The following is a 27,941-nucleotide window of genomic DNA, read 5'->3' as shown; positions in this document are numbered from 1 at the left end:
GCAAGATAGAAGCTATAACCCGCACAGGACACTGGGAAGGGGCGTAATTTAAACTCACACAAACGACCCCACCCAGTGCACCTGAAGGAAGGCCGATACAGCTCAACCCAAACCCAAAACAAACAAAAAACTACACACGTACTGCTAACCTGGCAGACCTCCGCACATAAACTGAGCAGAGCATGACAGTGACATTTGATTCTACTGAGGCAGTATATCGTGCTGCTCTGTGGTATTTGGTTCCGCGGGGGTAGTATCTTGTGCTGCACTATTGTATTGCTGCCCCTTCTACTTCTGTTATCCCTGCCTGCTTATGTTGGCTTGCCTTCTGTCTATTTGAACCTGCCTACAACATGGGGCTACTTTTAGTTTTTGTTCCAAGGCCACTTTAAGTTCCCAGTCCGCTCTTGTCCAACACTCAAACAGTCCATTAAAAAGTAGGGTTTAGTAAAACAATTCCAGATATAATCCTGTAGTACAGAAAAGAAGCTTAATCTAAGATTTTAGGGGATGTTTATTCCAGTTAGCTAAGGAGTAAGTATAAGGAAGCAAATTGTTTTCATGTTTATACCTTTATGCACCAATCATATAAAAACTCTTATGGATTCATTAAAAGGAAAATAGCTTCGAACAAAGGGGAGACAATAGGACTTATGTTCAGTTGACCACTGTAATGGCTCCTGTTATGTACATTCTCCTTTTTTCCCCCCACTAATGTGTTGGTCTCAGCTTAGAACAATTCTGTGATTCACATTGGAGGTCTCAAAGGAGTTTGGCATCATGGACACAGATATTTTAACGAACTTGACTCCCATAGATGATCCTCTGTTGTAATTCCTCTAGCCTGCAATTTCATATAGAGATTTTAGTAGCATGATTCAGTGGATTATCCATATATGTATACAGACGTATGTTTCCACATTTTTTCTACTGTTCAATATGTCAGTCATTCCAGCTAATGGAGTGTGTACAGTAGTACACAGAGATGGTGTGGCTTCATACTAGGAAACTGTACAGAATACGTGTACTAACTTGTGTATAACCAAGAATTGTGCGGGATGTGGCTCTTGGCATTAATTTAAAGAAAGGGTCAGGCACAAGGTTTGCCCGGATACTACATCTTCTGGCTTGCCACAGATAGAGATCTGGTCCTATGGTGTGGAATCCACGGACAACAGCTAACAGGAATAGAAACCAATTTGTTGAAGCAAAATCAGAAATTGATCAAGCAGAAGGTCAGGGCTGTCAGAGTTCATTCAATAATCAAAGGAGATAAGTTCATAGGCAGTCAGCAGAATTAAAAAAAGAGCAATCCAAACACTACATAAAGTGACAACCCTGTTTGCTCAGGCAAGTAGCAATTAGGAAGGGTTTCTTAATTTGCCATATAATTCAGTATCGTGTATTTACACACATTGACTGAGCAGGCAATTATCAGAAAGGGACTGTTGCCTTTCCAATACTTGCCTCTCATCAGAGGAGGTCAGAGCTGCATTCACATGCAGCAATCACCTCCACTTTATTGGGATGAGCAATTGCTACTGAAATCGCTCACCTCATACAGATTCATTGTTTCTGAGCAGCAGATCATTGTTTACATGGCACAATCTGCTGCCCAGAAACAATGATTTACTGTATGTGTCAGCATAAACAATGAATTCACCTGATGAACGAGTAATAGGCAACACCTTTACATGAGTATATATAATATAATAGCCCACCCGCGCTCCCAAACACTACCAGGACTCGGTATCCTTCAGATGATCGCAGCTAGAGTCCCTGCCACAGTCTGCTGCTGTGACTGTTAGGTTCAAAATATCATCAAGGTCTGATTTCAGGATATGAAGTCAGAGTAGGGACTAGCGCAGATCTGGATGCCTATATGGGTTGGGGGTGATTTTGGTTTGTATGTCAGAGAAGCGTCGCTGACCTGTTTCTGATGGTAATCTATGTAGCAAGTATTAGTGAGGCTGTAAGTGATTACCTGTATCAAGTGGCGATCTGTGGATACGGTTCCAAGTGGTTGATTCTGCTTTAGATGGCGATCCTTACAGAGATGTTCTTCCTGTTGTTGGATCCGGATAGATTCAGGCTCAACCTCGAGTGTGGGTGGCGCTCCGGCCGGTAGCTAATCCACTCACACGAGGGAACCCCAGTTGAAGTCCGGGAACTTCGGCGTGTGACGTCACCGCACTGTGTATGGAAGCCTGCAGGGGACACAATTAATCCGACGCGTTTCTGAGCCAAAACGGGCTCCTTCGTCAGGGATAGTAAGGTGTGTCTCTCCTGCAGATAAATAGGCTACCGTTCCCATGACAACCACTGGTTTGTTTGGATCAGGAATATTTAACCCTATCTGTACTGTTTTGTGTTTAGATTTAATTTAATCAAATGCAAACAGTTCAATCTCTTGGTTAAGGCCATATGGGGCCAGGCTGTTTAATTTAAAGATCCATTTGCTTTCTTTTCTGGACATCTCCTTTATGTAATTGCCACCTCTCTTGTTAATGGGTACTTTTTCAATCCCTCCAAAGGTGGATCCATTAAATTTGCTTGCATGATACTGTGTATAATGGCGGGATAGCGGATGACCCTCAAATTTTTTGTGTATGTTTCTCACATGTTCTCCAATTCTTGTTTTGAGTAGTCTCTTTGTCCTACCCACATATAATTTCTGGCACGGGCATTTTATATAATATATTAAACCTGCCGTATTGCAAGTCATGTAATGGTTGAGTTTGAAGGTAGACTCTTTTGTCTTAATTTCTGTAATTGGGCCTTTTATGGATTTATTGCTCAGTCTGCAGTTTGCGCATAATTTACACGGAAAAAATCCCTTTTTCAGGCTGCATTTATTTGTAGGTAGTTTTTTTGTTGTAGTGGCAGAGGGTGCCACCATATTCAGGAGGTTGGGTGTCTTCCTGAATATAAATTTTGGAAGCCCTGTCATCATTTCTCCAATTTGTTTGTCTTGTCTTAATATTTCCCAATGCCTTTTTATGATTTTTTTGAAGGTAGATGCACCTTCACTGTAGTTGCTGATAATAGGGATGTCGATTATATGTGGGTTATTTTCATTTGTTGTTTTCTCAACCGGTTTGTTCTGCAGAAGTGCGTGTTGATCCAAATTGTTAATTTGCTCTGTGATAGGTGTCAATTTTCTTATATCATACCCCTTGTCTATAAATTTTTTATTAAGTTTCATTATTTCGACTTTGTAATCCTCCACGTCAGTGCAATTTCTCCTAGCACGTATGTATTGACTGCGTGGGATATTGTTGAGCCAGGTGGGTAGGTGGCAACTATTCAAGGGTATGAAGCTGTTTGTATCAGTTGGTTTATGGTAAGTTTTTGTTAAAATTGAGCCATTTGAGATGGAAATCGTCAGGTCCAGAAAGTTAATCTCGGTCTTGCTCCAGGTAGGACTAAAATTAAGATAAAAGTCATTTTTATTTAAATTCGTTAAAAATTGTTCTAATAAAAGTTCATCTCCCTTCCATATAAAAATCACGTCGTCTATAAAACGTTTCCATAGGACCAGATTCGCACCGATCCCGCCCGAGGTCTGGTAGGTTAGCTCCTCCCACTGACCCATATACAGGTTTGCGAAACTCGGTGCGAATCTGGTCCCCATCGCGGTCCCCCACGTCTGCAGATAAAAGTCGGATCCATACTTAAAATAGTTATGCTTCAAAATAAAAGTGATGCAGTCACCGATAAAACTGATTTGGTTCTCTGGCATAAACCCACCTTTCCTCAGAAAGTGTTCTGTTGCTTTTCTTCCTTTTTCGTATTCGATGACTGTATAAAGTGAGGTAACATCCAGGGTTCCTAAAATATAATCATCTTTCCATTCAATGTCCTTCAGGATCTGTAAGATGTGTTTAGTGTCTTTTAAGTAAGCCGGTAATTTTTGTACATAAGGTTGTAGTAAAACATCTACATATTTCGATAAATTAGATGTTAGTCCATCGATTCCTGAGATTATGGGCCTTCCAGGTGGGTTGATGTTACTCTTATGGATCTTTGGCAGGTAATAAAATATTGGGATCCTAGGGCTCTGGTTATTGATGTACGTGGCTTCCTCTGCTGTTAGAATGCCATTTAATCTGCCATTTTTCACTAGAATGTTCAGTTTTGTCTTATAGGAGTCTGTCGGGTTCATTTGGAGTTTCCTATATGTTTTTATATCAGATAATAGGCGTACACATTCTCGATGATAGTCTTCTTGTTCCAGTATTACTATACTACCCCCCTTGTCAGCAGGTTTAATGATTATTCCATTGTTGGATTGTAGTGTTTCTATGGCCTTTAGTTCGCCCTTAGATAGGTTCCCTGGGCCTCTCCTTCTGTGTGGATTGATTTTGCGCAAATCCCGGGTCACTAGGGTTTGGAAGGTACGTATGGCATCAGAATATTCACTGATAGGGTTAAAGTTGGACTTTTGTTTTAGTGTCGTGTGAATGAAACGGTTGGTGTATATTGGTTCCTGGTTAGTGTGGTCTGCATATTCATTGCTATCGTCTTTGTCATTATTAGTAGCTGTTTGTTTTTTATGTTTGTTCTGTTTGGTATCCCCATTGTCCACTCTAGTTTTAGGTGGTGATTTTTCCTTGTTATGTTTATTTGAATTTTCTTATGCCAATGAAGGCATTGAACGGGCAGAATTTTGATGATGGGGCAAATTTCAGACCTTTGGACAAAGGTCTGAAATTTGCCCCATCATCAAAATTCTGCCCGTTCAATGCCTTCATTGGCATAAGAAAATTTACCCGTAAACTAGCTCTCAAAAAATACTTCTTAAAAAACACATTCTTGAAAAAAGATGTAACCCCAAAAGAGAATACTCAGCTGAAAAACAATATTAAAAATAAAAATAAAAATCCAAATAAACATAACAAGGAAAAATCACCACCTAAAACTAGAGTGGACAATGGGGATACCAAACAGAACAAACATAAAAAACAAACAGCTACTAATAATGACAAAGACGATAGCAATGAATATGCAGACCACACTAACCAGGAACCAATATACACCAACCGTTTCATTCACACGACACTAAAACAAAAGTCCAACTTTAACCCTATCAGTGAATATTCTGATGCCATACGTACCTTCCAAACCCTAGTGACCCGGGATTTGCGCAAAATCAATCCACACAGAAGGAGAGGCCCAGGGAACCTATCTAAGGGCGAACTAAAGGCCATAGAAACACTACAATCCAACAATGGAATAATCATTAAACCTGCTGACAAGGGGGGTAGTATAGTAATACTGGAACAAGAAGACTATCATCGAGAATGTGTACGCCTATTATCTGATATAAAAACATATAGGAAACTCCAAATGAACCCGACAGACTCCTATAAGACAAAACTGAACATTCTAGTGAAAAATGGCAGATTAAATGGCATTCTAACAGCAGAGGAAGCCACGTACATCAATAACCAGAGCCCTAGGATCCCAATATTTTATTACCTGCCAAAGATCCATAAGAGTAACATCAACCCACCTGGAAGGCCCATAATCTCAGGAATCGATGGACTAACATCTAATTTATCGAAATATGTAGATGTTTTACTACAACCTTATGTACAAAAATTACCGGCTTACTTAAAAGACACTAAACACATCTTACAGATCCTGAAGGACATTGAATGGAAAGATGATTATATTTTAGGAACCCTGGATGTTACCTCACTTTATACAGTCATCGAATACGAAAAAGGAAGAAAAGCAACAGAACACTTTCTGAGGAAAGGTGGGTTTATGCCAGAGAACCAAATCAGTTTTATCGGTGACTGCATCACTTTTATTTTGAAGCATAACTATTTTAAGTATGGATCCGACTTTTATCTGCAGACGTGGGGGACCGCGATGGGGACCAGATTCGCACCGAGTTTCGCAAACCTGTATATGGGTCAGTGGGAGGAGCTAACCTACCAGACCTCGGGCGGGATCGGTGCGAATCTGGTCCTATGGAAACGTTTTATAGACGACGTGATTTTTATATGGAAGGGAGATGAACTTTTATTAGAACAATTTTTAACGAATTTAAATAAAAATGACTTTTATCTTAATTTTAGTCCTACCTGGAGCAAGACCGAGATTAACTTTCTGGACCTGACGATTTCCATCTCAAATGGCTCAATTTTAACAAAAACTTACCATAAACCAACTGATACAAACAGCTTCATACCCTTGAATAGTTGCCACCTACCCACCTGGCTCAACAATATCCCACGCAGTCAATACATACGTGCTAGGAGAAATTGCACTGACGTGGAGGATTACAAAGTCGAAATAATGAAACTTAATAAAAAATTTATAGACAAGGGGTATGATATAAGAAAATTGACACCTATCACAGAGCAAATTAACAATTTGGATCAACACGCACTTCTGCAGAACAAACCGGTTGAGAAAACAACAAATGAAAATAACCCACATATAATCGACATCCCTATTATCAGCAACTACAGTGAAGGTGCATCTACCTTCAAAAAAATCATAAAAAGGCATTGGGAAATATTAAGACAAGACAAACAAATTGGAGAAATGATGACAGGGCTTCCAAAATTTATATTCAGGAAGACACCCAACCTCCTGAATATGGTGGCACCCTCTGCCACTACAACAAAAAAACTACCTACAAATAAATGCAGCCTGAAAAAGGGATTTTTTCCGTGTAAATTATGCGCAAACTGCAGACTGAGCAATAAATCCATAAAAGGCCCAATTACAGAAATTAAGACAAAAGAGTCTACCTTCAAACTCAACCATTACATGACTTGCAATACGGCAGGTTTAATATATTATATAAAATGCCCGTGCCAGAAATTATATGTGGGTAGGACAAAGAGACTACTCAAAACAAGAATTGGAGAACATGTGAGAAACATACACAAAAAATTTGAGGGTCATCCGCTATCCCGCCATTATACACAGTATCATGCAAGCAAATTTAATGGATCCACCTTTGGAGGGATTGAAAAAGTACCCATTAACAAGAGAGGTGGCAATTACATAAAGGAGATGTCCAGAAAAGAAAGCAAATGGATCTTTAAATTAAACAGCCTGGCCCCATATGGCCTTAACCAAGAGATTGAACTGTTTGCATTTGATTAAATTAAATCTAAACACAAAACAGTACAGATAGGGTTAAATATTCCTGATCCAAACAAACCAGTGGTTGTCATGGGAACGGTAGCCTATTTATCTGCAGGAGAGACACACCTTACTATCCCTGACGAAGGAGCCCGTTTTGGCTCAGAAACGCGTCGGATTAATTGTGTCCCCTGCAGGCTTCCATACACAGTGCGGTGACGTCACACGCCGAAGTTCCCGGACTTCAACTGGGGTTCCCTCGTGTGAGTGGATTAGCTACCGGCCGGAGCGCCACCCACACTCGAGGTTGAGCCTGAATCTATCCGGATCCAACAACAGGAAGAACATCTCTGTAAGGATCGCCATCTAAAGCAGAATCAACCACTTGGAACCGTATCCACAGATCGCCACTTGATACAGGTAATCACTTACAGCCTCACTAATACTTGCTACATAGATTACCATCAGAAACAGGTCAGCGACGCTTCTCTGACATACAAACCAAAATCACCCCCAACCCATATAGGCATCCAGATCTGCGCTAGTCCCTACTCTGACTTCATATCCTGAAATCAGACCTTGATGACCTTTACATGAGTGTTTGTATGAATCTTTGTTCCCGAAAATCAGCTCGATAATAGTCCCACATAAAGGGACCATCAAGGACTGTTTAGCTGCTGAAGTTGGTGTGTTCAGAAACATAGAGTCAGTGAGTCAGTGTGCACAGATAGCAGAGATGAATTTGAATTACACCCTTCTCATTGCAAAACAAAATACATTAAATGGATTTTGAAATCCACACAGCAGGTCTATTTGTCATTGTCATGCTGGAAGACCCATCCACGACCCATCTTCAATGCCGTTACTGAGGGAAGGAGGTTGTTGGCCACAATTTTGCGAGACATGGCCCCATCCATCCTCCATTAAATACGGTGCAGTCATTCTGTCCCCTTTGCAGAAAAGCACCCTCAAAGTATGATGTTTACACCCCCATGCTTTACGGTTGGGACAGTGTTCTTGGGGTTGTACTCTTTATCCTTCTTCTTCCTCCAAACACGGGGAGTGAAGTTGATACTGAAAAGTGCTATTATGGTCTCATCTGACCACATGACCTTCTCCCATACCTCCTCTGGATCATCCAGATGGTCATTGCCGAACTTCAAAGGGCCTGGACATGTGCTGGTGTGAGCAAGGGGACCTTGCATGCCCTGCAGGATTTTAATCCATGACAATGTAGTGTGTTACTAATGGTAATCTTTGAGACTGTGGTCCCAGCTCTCTTCAGGTCAGTGACCATTCTCAGAATCATCCTTACCCTACGAGGTGAGATCTTGCATGGAGCTCCAGACTGAGGAAGATTGACGGTCATCTTGTGTTTCTTCCATTTTCTAATAAATTGCCTTCTCACTAAGCTGCTGGCCTATTGTCCCAGCCTTGTGGGAGTCTACAGTTTTCTCCTTGATGTCCTTAGACAGCTCTTTAGTCATGGCCATGGTGGAGAGGTTGGAGTGTGATTCATTAAGTGTGAGGACAGGTGTCTTTTATATAGGTAAGGATTTCAAACAGGTGCAAATAATACAGGCAATGAGTGCAGGGTAAGAGGGCTTCTTAAAGACAAAATAACAGGTCTGTGAGAGTCAGAATTCTTGCCAGTCGGTAGATGATCAAATACTTATTTCATGCAATGAAATGCAAATTCATTATTTAAAAATCATACAATGTGATTTTCTGTATTTTTTTTTTTGATTCTGTCTCTCACAGTTGAAGTGTACCTACGATAACATTTATAGATCTCTCCATTCTTTGTAGCTGGGAAAACTTGTTAAATCGCCAGTGTATGAAATACTTATTTTCCCCACTGTATGTGGAAACTCTGTCTCAGGAAGAGCAGTGAAAAAAAAATGAACTGTCATTTATTAATTTTATTCATTTTTAGTCACTTAGTTTTATGACTAAAGTGATTGTTGCTTTGTTAAAGATTACTCAACAGCCAGTTTTAAGTTTAACTTGGCACCCATTCAGCATTTTCTGTCCAACAGAAACTTATTTTATGTTCTGGCTTAGAGGGGAGGACGCTTGTGTGACTCATAGTTAATCCTTACAGGTGGTTGTATTCTTTCACAGTAAAACCTGTTGGTTCACTTTATGATCAAATTGAAGGCAACCGTGTGAAGGCCTTGTCAGGCTTCTGTTATAATATCTTTCTATGGGTTTTATTATTGCAGCTCATGCCATATTTAGTGCTTGACATTCTTGAGAACTATCCTGGAGTACCTGGACTCTTTGTGGCCTGTGCATATAGTGGCACTTTGAGGTGAGCAAGTCATACAGTACTTTCAGGTATTATGTTCTTTCTATTATGGTACCTTTTCATAAATTCAATATATTATTACATTGTATATGGAAAATGCAAAAGTTGAAAGGAACTAAGGGAAAATAAAAGTTCAGAAATGGTGCATTCATTATGCGAATCATCATACATACAACATGGGATGCTGTGGGATTGCACTGGGATTTCACTTCTCAAATTTGTTTTCCTACACTACAACATGTAGACATGCCTGTCAAACTGGCAGCATAAGGATTGCAAATAATATTGCAGAATTTTCTGCATTTGTCCCATAACAATAATAAATCAGTTTGACAGCTTTTTCTCATCTTAAAAATATCCACTCTATTGTAATACTGTCAGTTTAATGCCCACTGCGCTTCATCCCATGTACTGCGCATGCACCAAACACAGTTGCCATTGTGCTGCCAACCCGAATTTTCCTGGACAACTTCTCCCAAAATCACAGAGAGCCAACATTTTTTATGGACAAATTGGAAAACCATAATGGAGGATAAAGTTGACAAGGAATACATGTCTACAGCTCAGTATACTGATAAGGACTCATTACCAGCATTTACTGTGAGCTGAAAAAAATTATGATAATTACCGCCAAAATAATCTAGTCAAGTACCCCCAGCCTAAAAAAATCACGGATGCATCTATTTTTTTCATGGACACAGGAAAAAAGTCGGCTATTTTTACTGACTGTCCAGAAATTTCTGGACGGTTGGCAACCCTGCTGCCGAGAGACTTCAGGACCAGGGGTGAATAAGTCTACACGCCTGGTCCTGTCAGTCAAAGAGGTGGGGACACGGCCTGTAGAAAGTGAGCGGTGCAACAAGGTGCAAGAGTGCCACTCTCGTTGCACCCAAGGACTAATTTACATATTATTAAAAAGCTTTTTTCTCTGCAATAAGGCCAGAGAGAGACATGGGAGCAAGAACATTAGAATCAGCTGGCAAGGGCTCATCGGACATGTAAGCTGGTTTTAAAAGGATGGATTGGATGACAGATTCCCTTTAAAATTGAAAAACAAAGTACAAAGCTTCAAATACAGTCTAGGTTTTTATAAAAAGTATAGGTTTTTATTAAAAAAAAAAATATTTTAAAGGTATTTCCTTTAGGAAAGGTCATCGATTTCCTATTGGTTGGGATCTGAGTGCCACAGCTGCTGCAGGGCATACCAAGCACTGCGCCCTACATAGTGTCTATGTGTAGTATTGCATTCAGGTGCAGTCATTTGAATGGGAATGAGCTGCACAAAAGCCATATGATGTCAGAAGTGAAGTCAAAGACACCTGTGATGAGTGATACGCCACTTCTAACAGATGAATGTAGGAGTGCTCGGAGTCTGATCCCCATCAGTCTTATATTTTTTTTAACAATTCTTTATTTATAAAGAGCATCATAATAACAGTACATTGACAGTACCCCTCGCTTCATGCAGGAGATCAGGCATGGAAATAAAATACTTTTGATAACACATCTTCTCTAATCCATAGTACTATCTCAAGCAAGCATACTAGGTGACATTTTTATACTTCCTCCACTACATTCACTACCTAGCAGTTTTACAATCCTGAGGTTAGCACTGAAAGATGAACAGGGATACCAACAGCACGGCAGCATATTATTTTAGTTTAAGTATATATATATATTTAGTTTAAAAAGAAAACAATTTCCCATCAGTCTTATATTGATGCATATCTTGATTGGTCCTGAGATAGCTCCTCAATATCTAACTCACAGAAAACCCCTTTCAGAACAATATCATAACAAATTATCACACAGTACTTTTCATGTCTATGCTTTTTTTCCTCTAATCTAACCTATGACATTTCGCTTTTTTAGCACAGTGTCATCAAGTATCAATGCACTGGCTACAGTAACTGTAGAAGACCTGATAAAACCATACACCAACCTCTCTGAAAGAAAGCTGTCATGGCTGTCAAAAGGAATGAGTGAGTATCTACATTAGGGCTTGTTCACACGACCGTTGCCCCTCCATGCCCGTGCTGTGGACTGCAAATTGCGGTCCGCAGTGCACAGGCACCGACCATGGGTCAGCAAATCTGGAGATGCCCTGCGGAACGAAAGCACGGAACGGAACCCCACGGAAGCACTACGGAGTGCTTCCTGGGGTTCCGTTCCGTTCCTCTGCACCACAAAAAGATAGAACTTGCTCTATCTTTTTGTGGAACTGATGGGATCCGCGATCCGCATGCGGCTGGCCCACGGCAGTCCACAGCACGGGCACGGAGGGGCAACGGACGTGTGAACAAGCCCTTAGGCTGTTTTATTGTACAATATAGTGGATTTATGTATATTTATAGTAGGAATCACTTTTCTTATGCTCTTTATAAAGTGTTCTGGACATTTAAAAGTCATTAGCTGATGTGATAGTGGAAGGGCGTGTCCATTTTTGTTAACTTATTTGTATGTGGGGCACCACGGTGTCTGGAAAAGTACTGGAACTGTGTATATCTTGTCCAGCATTCTTAGACTGATGAGATAAAATAATCAAGGAAAGCTGGGTTGCTTCAAAAATTGCAGTATTTTGACACAGTTTCATGTTTAGCCCCTTCAGGGTCAGGCTATTTTTCACTCCCAGCCTTCCCAGAACCATAACATTTTTATTTTTCCATTCACACAGCCGTATGAACACCAGTTTTTTTTTGGGACAAGTTTTACTTTCTAATGTCATCATTTAATATTGCATACAATGTACTGAGAAACAAGGAAAAATTCCAAATAAGGTGGCATTGGGGAAACAAAATGCACTTCTGTCAAGTTTTCTGGGTTTTGTTTTTATGATGTTCACTATGTGGATGGCTCAGTACATTTATGGCAATACAACATTTGTATAGTTTTTCATGCTTTTTAGAACAGAAAAAAAAACAACTTGAAACTATTTTTTTAAATATATTTTCTTCACCATATTCTGACTCCTACAACTTTTTTGGAGCTTTGTGTATGGAATTGTGTGGGGGTTAATTTTTTGCAGGTCAATGTGTACTTTTCATTGATACCATTTTGGGGTGTGTATTACTTTTTGTTCACCTTTTTATTCAATTTTGAGCTCTCAGATGCTGTGGTCAAATCAGGGGTTAAATTTGTGTGATCAACGTTATTAGCCCCAGGCACTTGGCTGCTATGTGGTGCCTGCTGGGCTCATGAGCGGGCACCATCTTTAAATACTTGACTGCCGACATATATTTACATTAGGCGGCCGGGAAAGGGTTAATGTTGTAAAAAAAAAAAAAAACCACGACTTGACCACACTATATGAATAATCCCATGGTCATTTCATGTACAACTCTAGCTTTATCTGATTCTAAAAGTTTGCAGGAACAATACAATCTTTTATGTAAAGATTTCAAGGGGTTGTTACTTTTAACATTGCTTGATCTGTTTCTAGTTGCTTACTAGAAAAAACCTTTGAAGAAGACATTCCCAGTAGTTGCAGTTTGTTTGATAGAGGGCAATAAATCCCCTGTATAGACAGTTAAATTATAAAATTCGGAATAACTGCAGTCACCACTAGAGGGAGCATAGGAGTTATTTGCATATGGTTTGTACATAGAATAAAATGATAAGACTGTGATTATAAATGTTTCTAGTCTTGTCTGAAATTCTTTGTTGATTTTTCTTTTTTTGTTCAATACATGTGAAAACTTTATACAGTAAGCCCCTAAGATCCCTCTAGTGAGAATTCTGTCTATACTGAGGATTGCTTTTTCATTAACCCCCATCACTGATATAAACTATTTGGGCGTAATAGTGAAACATGTCTTGTTTCTCCAAAGTTATTTCGGTTTGTTCTTACATTTTCTCTAGATGCCTTTTATGGAATACTGTGTATCGCGATGTCAGCCCTTGCATCTAAAATGGGAGGTGTGATCCAGGTAAATATTCTGTCATCCTAAAGGAATATGTTCACACTGTTAAACAGTTTACATCTGGAAACAGTAATTTTCTGAAACTAAACTTACCTAAAAGTGTATTCTGCCACTAAAGACTATAAAATATATAGAAGTATTCACCCCCTGTCTATTATCTATCCAAGACCATATGCCATCTGTTGGGGTGTTGGGCTTCACAATGTCTCCAGTAACAAATATACAGAAAAATGTATGGTACAGCTCAATTCAAATAAAGTATAGGTTTTATTATAGACAAAATAAAAAAAAAATACTATGAATTAAAAGTACATAAAACACTTACGCATTCTGAACAGGATAATTTATTGTCATTGCATAAACTCATATGGTGCAAAAAAATTGAATATAAACCCCCTAGGTTATGTTTACTAATGTTAATATTATTGTGATATCGGCTACATGCATTTCTGTCTTGTGCTTTAGGGTTGGAGGACCCTATTAGTATCCATTATTCCTCTCAGTGACTATATTCCCTATTAGGCTGTATAGGTCACTCAGTTTAACATATTTAACATATAAGTTTAACATATTTTTAAACATATTTGATTATGTTATTTTTAATTTTCCGTGTCAATGTCTATATTTAAACAAAAACGACAAAATCCTGCAGTTCTTGCACTGGTCACTAAGCCTAATAATAGGTGTTGATTCTTGGTCTGTACAGATCTCTTTACTGCAGTTATCTATCATTCTACTCCTGCCTATAATGACATCACCTCTGTGTACAGATAAATCAGGATCCTCCATTCACCATAGGTGATTGTCAGAGCTTATCTAATCTTTCCTTGTACAGGTCACAGAGCATGCCTAGAAACCTCTCCCATAGAAGTCAATGATGTCTCCTCCTGTCCATTGCGTCTATGGACCATGGGACTGCCATAAAGCAGTTTTCTTAATGCTTTCTAAATGTTGTTAAGGACAGCTCAGGCAAGATGACAGCCCCCATAATCATGTTCAGAAAATAGAATAAAAAATCTACAATCAGAAAATAAAAACAGATTAGAAAAAATGGTCTTTAAAGAGACCCTTCAGCCAGAAGCTCAACATGATGGCTGCTTTTTAGCTTGGCTCCATAAGGGCAGAACTGTGAGGTAGTTCCTGCAGGACTGTGAGGTAGTCTGAGATGCTGCCAGCGACATTACTAGAGTGTTCTGGGCCTCAGAGCAAGCTTTGAACTGGGCCTCTCCTGTGCATTATTAAAAAATATATATGCTTCCTCCCCAAAACAGGTGTTAATGATGTAAACATCATTTTTTAGAGTATTTTGAGGACTGACTAAAAGGATACATTATTTAATTCACTAGTTTATTTACAAATGCCTATCCAGGCAATAGAACCTGTCTTGACCCAGGTATAAATTAATACTTCACTTTTATTTGATTACAAGTAAAACCTAAATGCTAAGTGTGTGCGAGGTGCGCTCTTTAATTGAACTTAAACAGAACCAAAAAATTAAGGGGTGTTAAAAACACAGTAGACCACTTCACTGGTAGGTGTATTGCTTTGACAATTAGGCAGGGTGAAGAGATGTGCATGGGCTGCCCATTAACCCCTGAAGAAGCCAGAATACTGGCGAAACATGTCGGGGGCAGTGTTAGTTTTTAATCGCTGTGCACCTCTCCACTGTTAACCAGCAACTAGCGGTCAGGCTGGCCGACGTTGCTTGGTTTGGTTTAGCAATCAAGTTAGTTGTGGTTTTGGCTACTGTGCACCGAGTCCGTGTTGCGGTGTTAGTTGCCACTAATCCCAGTCTGAGATCAACTGAGACGTTTTATGCGCCATTCACATAGTGGGTTGATATTTCCATTTCTCCCACCACTCTATATGGCTGTTATTACAACCATTCTCAGCTGGCAGAGTCACCGCGGACGGTGGTACGGTAGTGTTCTGCCCTTACAGTGGTAAGTCAAAGCAATACACCTACCAGTGAAGTGGTGTACTGTGTTTTTAACACCCCTTAATTTTTTGGTTCTGTTTAAGTTTAATTAAAGAGTGCACCTCACACACACTTAGCATTTAGGTTTTACTTGTATTCAAATAAAAGTGAAGTATTAATTTATACCTGGGTCAAGACAGGTTCTATTGCCTGGATAGGCATTTGTAAATAAACTAGTACAATTACCTTACCCAGGTCAGGTCCTAATTATATTCATTATTTAATTCACGAAATATATTAATATCTACTGTAAACATTCTGTTTAGTTAGGTCCTAGTCTAGTGTAAATGTTGCCACCAGTCAGTCCACGGTCTTGTGTAAACACCCTTACCAGTTAGTCCACGGACTAGTGTAAACACCTCCACCAGTCAGTCCACAGTCTTCTAGTGTAAACACCTCCACCAGTCAGTCCACAGTCTAGTATAAACACCTCCACCAGTCAGTCCAGAGGGTAGTGTAAATATTGTGGTCAGTCAGTCCACTGTCTAGTAAAAACACTGCTTTTGGTCAGTCCACATTGTAGTGTAAATTCTGCTGCCAATTAGTCCATAGTCTAGTGTAAACACTATCGCTTATCACTAGACCATGTGGCCATATCCTTAGTGTTGCCACCGGTTAGTCCACAGTTGAGTGTAAACGCTGCTGCCGGTTAGTCCATAGTCTAGTATAGACACTTCTACCAGTCAGCCCACAGTCTAGTGTAAACACCTCCACCGGTTAGTCCACAGTTGAGTGTAAACGCTGCTGCCGGTTAGTCCATAGTCTAGTGTAAATGTTGCTGAGAATCAGTCCACAATCTAGTGTAAACACTACTGCCAGTCAGTTCATAGTCTGGTGTAAACACTGTCACCAGTCAGTTCCCAGTCTAGTGTAAATGCTGATCAGTCTACAGTCTAGTGTTAACGCTGCTGCCAGTCAGTTCACAGTGTAGCGTAAATGCTGCAGCCAGTAAGTCTATAGTCTAGCTTAAATACTGCTACGAGTCATTCAACAGTCTATTGTAAGCACTCCTGCTGGTTTGTCCATAGGCTAGAGTAAGTGCTGCCAGTGGTCATCAGTCCACTTTTATCATGCGTACTTAAAATGTATTGCCCTTTAAGAATCTATAGTGGCCTAATTAAAATATACAATGCTTTTGCATAGATTGAGAATAAAGACATGCTTTGTAAATCCATGTAAATAAATATTAGCTAGGCAGGGCAATAGCTAACCCCTAACATAATGTGCCCCAATTAGGAATTATTCACCATAATGTGATATAAGTTATTTGTGCCAGTGTAACACAGTCGAGTGAATTAATCGTTTCCTCCATTCCAGTTTTGTTGCATATTAAGGTCACAAACACTGTGTTTGCAAATTTTTAAACATCACTAGCAACAAATTTTGTCAGAAATGGAATTTTTATTCCGCCCTCTCCACTTTCCTAAAAAAGGGGCATGGCAAGGGAGGGTGCAGGGCTAGCAGGCCCCTCAAAATGTATCTTCATTTATGCCAGTTTTCTGGTGCAAATTAAGATAGAGGTCTACGGTAGCTTGCAGCTGCCATAGATTTTATTGTGGTGCACTGACGCCAAAAGGCTTGAAACACTGGCCTTTGATAAATCTACTTATCTGTTAGAGTGTCTGCAGCTTTACCACTTCACTGGCAAGCATGGCGCCGCACAGGACTCTAGCACTCCGATTGTGCATGCCTGACAGGTGGAGACTGAGGAGAGAGAAGACTGACTGCCATGGACAGCTGTGCTCTGTATGGTCCCAGTTGCACCCCTGATCCCCGGGTTCGCAGAAAAAACGGAAGTTACTCCGTGTGCATTCCGTATTTCCTTTCTGCAAAAAAATAGAACATGTCCTATTATTGCCAGCATTACGGACAAGGATAGGACTGTTCTATTAGTGGTCCGCTATTCCGTTTCGCAAAATACAGAATGCTCATGGACATCATCCGTATTTTTTGCGGATCCGTTGTGTGCATGAGCCCTTATAGTGACGAAACAACTGGTTTGCATGAGTGACATGGTAGAATTTAAGTATGGTCCCTAATCAAAGGTACCTTACCATTGTGATTCTCCAAATCTTGAAATTGCCTCTGTGTGATACCGGCCTGGATTTCTTCTGAGTGCAGGAGCGCACGGCGTCATTGGTTGCTATGATGCCGTGTGCTTCCTGCTGCCGTCGTAGTACAGTAATACACTCGTATGATCTATACCAGTGTAATACTGTACTGCGGCGGCAGCAGGAAGCGCACGGCGTCATATCAACCAATGTGTGAATCCAGCCTAAGACGGGAGACACTCTATGTAGTGTGGCATATAAAGCCTCTTCTTACCAACTCCCAGTAACGTCTTTTATTTTATTGTAAAAGCTCTGGGATTTGCTCCTTACAATCTATGGTTACAGGTTATCCAATAACAGTTTGCCATGTATTAAACAAAAACCTATATGTCCTCATTGTGTGCCATATAGAAGTGGTTAGCATTGCATTTGAAGCTAAGAAGCTAAGAATGTATGCGATGCTGAATATAATGTAGGCCCCTAGCCCATAAATGCAGGCTAAATGAGCACTAAGGTATATTCTGTTTCTAGTAACAATAGTAATAATAATACCGTAATTAGTGCCCAATGACATTGCAGTCATAAGTCAGCTGTATTCATGAGAATAGGGCTCCCACCGCCTCCTCCACCCCTCTCACTGGTGATTGGAAGCTAACTATGTATCTGCATGTATACACTGCAGACATCAATCACGGCTGACAGCGCAGAGGAAGTGGCAGTGCTTTTTCCGTGAATACCACGGACTCAGTATCAGTCCTTATTATTCTTTGAGCTAGTTTGAATAATAGCGTCATGGACCTGTTCCCATAATTTGCCGTCCTAAGGCAGAATAGCATAATACCATTAATTTTCCTTGAAGTTGATAGATAAAAACTGCCCAATTTCCCCACTCTCAGCTCTCAAGGCCGCACTAAAAGACCAGACTGCTATTCTGTTCTAACCTAATGGAGAGGACTCATGTGCGCATGCACAGCAGTCCTGACAATGTATTTTAATGCAGCTCTGAGCGCTGGCAGTGGGGAAATAAAACATAGCAATCTGGACTTTGTATGTGCAGTACTACTCATGTATTACGGTAGATGGTATAAAATCGGGTGACAGGTTCCCTTTAATGAGTATGTATAGATGTATGTATGTGTAGTACACAGTATCAGAGACGGGGAAAAACACTGTGCATTGTATGCCATGAAACGCAGGATTCTTTTGCAAATATATTTCGTATGTACCAAATGTATCCAGCTGTATTCAAATAGCGAAATACTTGGCAGCTTTTTAAGTTACTGTATATAAGGCGACGGTCACAGATTGCAGTTGCAGCACAAAGCGCTTAATGCAGCATGACATCCAACAAGGAAGAAAAGCATAAAATAAGGCTTAATATATTTGTTCCCTGTTGGATCTAAGGATCGTGCCAATTTTTGTTTTTGCATTTTTATTTCCTATTTCCCCTCCCCCCACCTTCCAAGAGCCACAGCTTTTTTAAAGGTGCTGTCCAGGCTCCTTTTAGAATAAAGACCTTTGAGAAAATGACTTTTTATGTTTTCATTCACAGATCAGCTTGAGGGCTTGTTTTTTGTGAAATATCTTCAATTGCATTTTATTTATCATAAAGTGGAGAGAATCTTAAGAAGCACACCACTACTATGCGTGTTTGTTTAGATTGTTGTTTAAAGGGGTTGTGTCACTTCAGCAAGTGGCATTTATCACGTAGAGAAAGTTAATACAAGGCACTTACTAATGTATTGTGATTATCCATGTTACATAGTTCACATACATTATACGGTTGAAAAAAGACATCCGTCCATCAAGTTCAACCAAGGAATAGGTGGGGACGTGAATCCCAGAAGGAAGTGAGACTCAGGATTTCTACATGTTTTCATAAGCATTAATGTCATTTACTTTTAAGAATTCGTCTAAACCCTTTTTGAAACTGTCCACCGTTCCTGCTGTGACCACAGATTTACCGTTCTCACAGTAAAGAAGCTTTGGAGACTGAACTTTTTCCTCTCCAGTCGGAGACAGAGACCCCTTGTCTTTTGAGCACATTTTACATGGAACAGCTTTTTCGCGTAATATTTTGTATGGCCATTTATATATTTGTATAGGTTAATCATGTCCCCCCCTTAGTCGCCTCTTTTCAAGAGTAAATCAATTTAATTCTTTTAATCTTTCTTCAAAAGTAAAACCCTCCATGCCCCTTATCAGTTTAGTCGCTCTCCTCTGTACTTTGTCCAGCTCCAGAGCATCCTTTCTATGGACTGGTGCCCAGAACTGAACTGCATATTCCAGATGAGGGCGCACCAACGCTTTGTAAAGTGGTAGTATTACATCCCTGCCCCGCGAGTCCATGCCTCGTTTAATGCAGGACAATATCCTGGTGGCCTTAGAAGCAGCTGATTGACATTGTATACTATAATTTAATCTACCATCCACAAGGACACCCAAATCCTTCTCTATAAGTGACTCTGCCAGTGTTACATCCCCTAGGACAGTGATGGTGAACCTTTTAGAGACAGAGCGCCCAAACCGCAACCCCAAAACCCCCTTATTTATCGCAAAGTGCCAACGCGGCAAGTTAACATGAATCCTACAGTCCAATATAGTATATCTTTCATGTACTTTATCATGTAGTAGCTATAATAGCCTGTCTACATTCAGTGCGCTGCCTATGCTGTTCATGGTGCGTCCTGCGCTGATGAATGGCAGGAAAGGTCTAAGGCATATTGGTACACTCAGACTTTTTCCAGGGTGGGGGTGCCCACAGAGAGGGCTCCGAGTGCCGCCTCTGGCACCCGTGCCATAGGTTCGCCACCACTGCCCTAGGACATATGAAGTACAGAGATTATTACAACCAAGATGCGCAACTTTACATTTGTCCACATTGAACCTCATTTGCCAAGTTGATGCCCAATCACTCAGAGTGTTCAAGTTGCTTTCTTTGCTGGCTGGATTCATTTTTCCGTCACATTATACACTGCTCGTTTCCATGGTTACGGCCACCCTGCAATCCATCAGCGTGGCCATGCTTGAATACTATAAAAAAATAGCACCAGCCTATATGAACTCCCACGTTCCTGGCCACCAGAGAGGACGTAGCATTTTTTCCTATAGTGTGAAATCATGGCCACCGCTGATGGATTACAAGGTGGTAGTAACCATGGAAATAAGCAGTGTATAATTTGATGCAGGCAATATGGACAACAACAATATATTAGTAAGTGACGTGTATTAACTTTCTCTACGTGACAAATGCCATTTGATGAAGTGAGACAACCCCTTAAAATATTCTGCACAAAATGCATAATGTTGAAATTCATGCAGTTAAATAACAGGGCTAAGAACATGGGTTTATATATATATCTATATATATATATATATATATATATATATATATACACACATATATAGTATATATAGTATAGTCAGTTTATGCACAAACCGCTGTATGGTAATATCAATACCGTGTTTCAGTAACATGTGGAGTGAAAATCATTGTGTTTTCTTTGTAACCCCAGGCTGCATTGTCTATATTTTCTATGGTTGGAGGGCCCCTTCTTGGATTGTTTGCTTTAGGAATGTTTTTACCGTTCTGCAATTCTTTGGTGAGTATTCTGTTTTCTAAGGGTATATGAAGATGGGATGGATATGCTGTGGAATTTCAGGTGGACAATTCACAGCATTTATAGTAGCTGCAAAGCGAATGAGATTTTAAAGGGTGGAGGTGGATTATTCTATATGGTAAAACAGCAGCTTCTGGGAAATCAAATTCCCAAAAGCTGATTTTCAAAATCTATTAGAAAAATACAGGAATTGTTTATGGTGTTGTATTCTGTGGATGAAGAATTATAGTACATGAGCTGTGACTATGGAATATCAGGTATCCTAATAAACAATTTTCTCTCTCAATTGACAAAATACAGGCTCATAGAAGTTAGGGGCCACCCATATTGGAGCTGAGTTGTGGCACCCAGAATGAAAGTTTCTGGTGGTTTGTTTCCCCTTCCGCATCCATTCTATGGACATATTCCCCTTCCTTGTTTAGGCCTTATTCACATTCCTGTTTTTTTGGTCCTCATCCGATTCACATTTTTTGCATGTCAGATGCAGACCCATTCATTTCAATCCTGCAAAAGAAGATGGACAGCACAACACGTAGTATTCACACCCATATGTCTGTTCCACAGCCCCACAAAAAAAGATTGGATGTGTCTTATTCTTGCATAGCACATTCCTACAGGAGTTTGAAAAAATACGGCATGCACACAGGTTAGATACAATGGATACAGTCGTGCGTATGAGGCAATAATAACAATGCAGTTTCTCAGGACAGGGGAGTCCTGCAAAGGTACTTGTCACTCAATAACCGTAAGAGGGATTAAGTCCCCCAGTAGCCACGTGGTCTTATTCTAGTGAACATATGCTTTTGACTTCCACTAATAAAAGGAATCATATACAGAGTAGATGTATGTAATTGCCCATCATACAAATTGATATATTAAAGTGGCTCCATAGTTATATCTGCTGTTTAATACATACTTTATGTACTTAATTTAGGTAGAAAAGGGTCTATAGTAGATGTCATCTTAAAGGAAATCTGTCAGCAGTTTTAACCATGCTAAACTGCTGACAGCAGTAAGTAGGGGCTGCGGAGAAAAGTACAAAAATATTTTTGTGGAGTTTTTATCATCAGGAGTAGTGTGAATATGAACTTTTATTCTGCTAGATTTTCCTTTTGCAAGTGCTTTGGAGGCTAGGCTTTGCGGTGAAATGCTGTCTGTTCTCTGCATTGAACTGCATCACAGTACCTCCCCTCTGTTCTGAGTGACAGTTATACTGGTCTGGTTGAATGCTACATCTGTCACGCAGAACAAAGGGGAGGGGCTATGAAGCAGCTCAATGCAGAGAGTATTGGACCAAAATCTGGCTGAATAAAAGTTCATATTCACACTATTCCTAATGGTAAAAGCTACACAAAAGATATGTTTTCTGCTGCTCTCCTCATCCCTCACCTAGTGCTGTCAGCAGTTTAGCATGGTCAAAACTGCTGACAGACTTCTATTAAATACAAAAGCTTTTTTGCCAAGGAACAATAATCAAATTTAACATACAATTTTCCCCCCACAATCTACAGGGAGCTATTGTGGGACTGCTTGTTGGGTTTTCTATGTCTTTATGGGCTGGAATAGGAGCTCAGATCTACCCCCCACTACCTGAGAGTAGCAGACCTCTACCACTTTCGACTGTTGGTTGTGATTTCAGTGACACAGTTAACATCACATCTGTTACGGAAATGACAGTAACAACATTTGTCACAGCGGTACAAGCTGAAACCAGTGAGAGGTGAGTCAGTAACATTGGTTTGATGGTTGTGGTTTGATTTTTGTAATTCTATTTATTAATGACCTTGTTTCTATGTAACAGTTTGCTGGAAAATTATTTATCAGTAATACAATTGTCTTATCCATGTAAGTCACGTGTTCATATTCTTGTATCTTATTAGGCCAGTGCTTGCTGATTATTGGTATTCTTTATCGTACTTATACTTCAGCATCTTGGGGACCCTTGTGGTTTTCATTGTTGGTGCAGTTGTTAGTCTTCTGTCAGGTATGTATGAATTGGTACATTTTTATAAAACTCAAATACTAAATACAAAGCAAAACACATGCAATATTAGTTATAAAAGTGCAGCGACCCCCCCCCTAGCTGGTGCAGAGGATGGGAGTTGTGCTGGGCCTGATGAAGTGTTGTGTCATGGTGTACTCCCTCAGGCTCCCTGGGGATCAATGCAGTAGTAATGTAGTATTGAAGAATGAGGTCAGAATTTTTACTACTGGTAATCTGGTAATGGATGTCTTAACTGTAGTCCCTAACCTTACAGCAGTGTCTTGAAAAGCTGAATGTAGCTGTTAACTTTACTGTTTGTCTTCTCAAGGATTCACTTGAGTGAAAATGTTGATTGTTCTCTCTGTAGGAGCAGGAGCTCAGACTTGCATTTCCTTCCTTCTTTGTTATTTAGAGATATTAGAAAAAATAGCGTAGAGGTTTCTGAAGCTAGTTGGCACAGTTGCATCATCTTAGTAGTTTCCTAATAAGAAACTACTGTATCTATTATTGAAAATGCTCCTTAAGTGGGTGTGAGTAATTCATATAATAAAGTGGGAGAGTAGCAGGCAATTTCATTCAGCAGAGTAGAGATTCTGTTGCCAATAAATTAATTAGTGTCTGTTAATCAATTTATTATAATTAAAGGGCAGGCCAAAGGTCTAACCTCATTTGTTTTCCCAGGACTCAAGTATGGTATATGTTTGGTATCTGCCCTTCGCAATTTTTACCCACAGTGAGGTTAAGAGAAAAAAAGATTGCCACAAGTGATAATTTCATACATAAATTAAGGCCAGGTTTACATGTTACAACTGATGCATGTATCTGAAACCTCACCTACCCATGCAGGACAATGCCCATATGATTTTTAAGGTAAAGCCATGGTGGGCAGGGTTTTGGCCACATGCAGCAACTGGAAAACAAATAAACCTGGCCTAATAGGTCTCCAGTATAAAATTGGTCATGGGGTAGTTGAGTGTCAACAGTGCACCATAGTAAACAGACACTGGTGGCCAGTACAGGAGAGCTGGCATGGTGAGGGATTAATCAGGTAAGTAAATATTATTTTATTATTTTATGGCATTCATACTCGTGGTCCAATTTTTCTGATCTGGTAAACCTCTTTAATGGTTACTTTTTTACATGTCCATATCTGGCATATGCTGTATTATATAGATAATTTAAGCTCTGTTCATATCATGAGTTCCGTATCTTTACAGGATCCATAAGAGTGATATTATGATCCATTGTTCTCCGCTACTAATGTATAATGGGTTCCATAGGTTTTTCTGATGGAAAAAACAAACACAAGTGTGATCAGAACATGTATATTAGCTCTATCCCATCCGGTTTTATTACTTAAAGGGGTTGTCCCATCTGGACATTTATGGAATATCGATAGGATATGCTATAAATGTCCAATACCTGTCAGTCATACTTCTGGGACCTGCCTCTATCTTAAAAATGAGGACCTGCCATGAATGAATAGCACGCAGTGTATGTATGGTAAGTGCACTTGGCTATCTTTGGAAGTCCTATAGCAGTGAATGGAGAGGACATTAAGCAACTACCTGTCCATTCAACACTATGAGACTTCTGAAAATAGCCAAGCCAGCGATCAGTTATTTTTGGAAATCCAGTAACAGTGAATGGAGAGGACATCGCACATGCTGCTTCTCCATTCAACACTATTGGAGTTCTAGGAATAATATATCTCCTTATGGAGAGCACCTAAGTGGCTTGAGGAGTCTTATACACCAGGCAATGCTGCTCTAGAACTCTGGGAAAAGGGTATGAAAATGATCTCTTAACAATCTACTGCCTCGAATGCTACCAAATGTAAGGTAGCTATCCTATAAGTCAATGTTAGACCTTTTAAATAGGCCTTGTGACATAACTTAGGAAAACTAATTAGGGGCAATCATCCCAAAACACCTGTCTGCAGATGAGATGCAGGCTTAATTATTATCCAAGTCATGTCACTAGGCATGTTTAAAAGATCGAACATTAAGTTATAGGATAGCTACTTATAAATTGCTGTGTGGGCCATTCTTCTGGTGCAAGTAAGGCTACTTTTGAACTCGCGTTTTGGCTTTCCGTTTGTGAGATCCGTTCAGGGCTCTCACAAGCGGTCTAAAATGGATCAGTTTTGCAATAATGCATTCTCAATGAAAAATGATCCGTTCAGAAGGCATCAGTTTGCCTCCGATCATTCTCCATTCCGCTCTGGAGGCGAACACCAAAACGCTGCCTGCAGCGTTTTGCTGTCCGCTTGACGAAACTTAGACAACGTTTTCTCTGGCACAATAAGAAACGGATCCGTCTCCCATTGAATCTCAATGGAGTTCATGACGGATCCCTCTTGGCTATGTTACAGATAATACAAACTGATCCGTTCATGACGGATGCATGCGGTTGTATTATTGTAACTGATCCGTTTTTGCAGATCCATGACGGATCTGGCCAAAACGCGAGTGTGAAAGTAGCCTAATAAATCTATGTACACAATGTAACTGCCTGTATCTCAATTCAATGAGAGCCACTTGCTCCCCCATTGCCCTGCCACAACTGCTTTATTCAGTGATTGCTGGTGAATATAGATAAAAAAAAAACATAAAAAGTGAGTTCCTGCCTGTCAGCAGAGGTCTGCTCACGATTTCACACTGACTACTCCAATAAGTCAGTGTCGCTGAGACACTTGGCACCGGAAAGGACTCAGGGTTAGCAAGTCAAGCAGGAGAACATGATTCTGCTCTAAACATGGCCGAGTCAGGCAACAGGACTTGTATGCATAAGCACACATTAATAAATAAAGTTGGTTCAATCATTTGGTGCTGGTCAGCACAGGATCTAAGTGTCTAATGATGCCCATACAATATTGAATTTATTATTTTGGGCAAGTGCCCTGAAATCTGTGTGTATATGTTACAGGCGGATGGAAACAAAACATAAATCGTGACTATCTCTTTGGAAGACAAGATTGTGTACTTGTAGACATGCTCCGCTGCTTTAAGACCAACAAGGTAAGAAGAATAAAATAAAATATGTTTTTATTTAAGAGCTATCTACAGTTATACACCCGTAATACCTTTCCTAATAAAGGAGAATACATAGCCAAAAATACTCAAAAATAGATCTTCAATGCTTAAAATTCAATGCTATCAATCCAAATTTTATGACATTGGGATAGGTTGAGCATACTGATGCCCTAAGCCAATGTATGTACTCAATTCCTAGTAGGTCATCAGAAAATGACATATTAATTCAAAACATGTTTTTATGCTAAACATATTTTTTCTAGACTTTTTGATGCCTTTTAACATTTTTCATGTCCCTATCTATATATATATATATTTTTAATCCTAAAACCCTGGACTTTTCACACTGGCCACTAAAATATGTTAAGATTTCCTGTTTTTTGAGAACTGCCACATGGGCCATAGGACATAACTGATAGTAGACCCTATTGACTTCTATCGGAGAGTTTCTAGGCATGCTCTGTGACCTGTGCTGAGATCAGGAGGGAGTAGATAAGCTGTGATATCACCTATTGTGAGTGGTGGATCCTGTGTTATCTACATAGAAGTGTTATCTGTCATTGTAATTCTGCCTGGGATGTCAATGCAATGGCTAAAAAGTTATCTGTACAGAACAGGAAGTCTCAATGTATTATTAGGCCTAGAGGCCAGTGTAAATACTGCATGATTTTAGGTCATTTTATGATGACACAACATTACCTTTAATATGGTAACAAAGTATCAAAAATGACAACTACAATACTTATTGTATATTATAGTAAGTTTCATTAAGTTACATGTGCAAATGAAGAAATGTCTTAGTCGCCAGGGGACAGCGCCTTTAAGTGAAAGTGTTTATTCATAAATCCTTAACATATCTAAGAAGCGATGAGCAAATCTATACAATTTGGAGTTCCTACTTTAATACAGACCCCTATTTAAACCAAATTGTCTTATATATCTCCATAAAAGTAAATTTGCTGTTGCTGAAACCCTAGTGTAGCAAATTTTCAGATTCACTCATCTCTCTATAATTAGTGTTGATCACGAATATTCGAATTGCGAATTTTAATCACGAATATCGGCACTGAGAATTCGCGAATATTTCAAATATCGCAAAATATATTCGTAATTGCGAATATTCCATTTTTGTGAAAATACCAGTTCATACAAATTTTTATGCAAAAAAATTTGTATGCGAATTTTCGCAATCAAGAAAATAATGCCTGGAGATCATGAATTTGCGAATTTGCGACTATATGGCGAATATTCACCCAAATATTTGCGAAATATCGCAAATTTGAATATTACCCCTGCCGCTCATCACTATCTCTAATCCAGTTAATTTTTTTTAAATGTAATTTCATGTAGTTGTCATACATAAAAATATTTATTTCTTTATTGTATAGAAAGAAAATATTGAAGTTTTAGAATGGAAGTCACATCCCAGTGAAGGACACGACAATCCCACTTTTTCACAGGATGATATTAGTTTATCTCAAGTTAAATGAGGAGCAATGCCTGGAGGACTGTCATATTTGTGTATATTAGTTATTTGAACTGACACTAAAAAGGGTTAATCCTCTTGACATCCTCTGTAACATTGAAGATTTTTTTAATTTTTTTTTTGCTCATTTGGTGCCTAGGGACTAGATAAGTCTTGTATATACTGTCTAATAAAAACACAAATAACAACTTTTGGGTTGTCCCCATGAAATCTTCTACAAACAGCTGAGAATGGTAGAAAATATAGAAGAACTTTATAGTTTGGAGGGCACTCAATCAACTAGTGTCACATGGAAAAAATGCGGCTAAAGGTACTTTCACACTAGTGTTTTTCTTTTCCCCTGCGCTGAATTCTGTCCTAGACGCTCAAATCCGGAAAAGAACTGATCAGTTTTATCCCCATGCATTCTGAAATGAGAGCAATCTGTTCAGGATGCATCAGGATGT

The 27,941-nt window shown here is 39.6% G+C and overlaps 1 protein-coding gene across 1 annotated transcript in view; it reads left to right on the top strand.

Annotated features, from left to right (window-relative positions):
* LOC122925999 (sodium-coupled monocarboxylate transporter 1-like) overlaps nucleotides 1-27,685 on the top strand; it is a 54,012-nt gene extending 26,327 nt beyond the window's left edge. The window contains exons 8-15 of the mRNA XM_044277394.1: nucleotides 9,336-9,424; nucleotides 11,294-11,403; nucleotides 13,280-13,347; nucleotides 20,886-20,972; nucleotides 22,502-22,710; nucleotides 22,871-22,974; nucleotides 25,903-25,994; nucleotides 27,398-27,685. Coding sequence (XP_044133329.1) covers nucleotides 9,336-9,424; nucleotides 11,294-11,403; nucleotides 13,280-13,347; nucleotides 20,886-20,972; nucleotides 22,502-22,710; nucleotides 22,871-22,974; nucleotides 25,903-25,994; nucleotides 27,398-27,499 — 861 coding nt within the window. The 3' untranslated portion in view covers nucleotides 27,500-27,685. The remainder of the gene's footprint in view (nucleotides 1-9,335; nucleotides 9,425-11,293; nucleotides 11,404-13,279; nucleotides 13,348-20,885; nucleotides 20,973-22,501; nucleotides 22,711-22,870; nucleotides 22,975-25,902; nucleotides 25,995-27,397) is intronic.
* Nucleotides 27,686-27,941: the final 256 nt, after the last annotated feature.

The sequence above is a fragment of the Bufo gargarizans genome, chromosome 2, assembly GCF_014858855.1.
Source record: "Bufo gargarizans isolate SCDJY-AF-19 chromosome 2, ASM1485885v1, whole genome shotgun sequence".
In the NCBI taxonomy this organism is placed as follows: domain Eukaryota; kingdom Metazoa; phylum Chordata; class Amphibia; order Anura; family Bufonidae; genus Bufo; species Bufo gargarizans.
The sequence above is the reverse complement of the archived record's forward strand: the minus strand, read 5'-3'. Positions and strand labels throughout refer to the sequence as shown.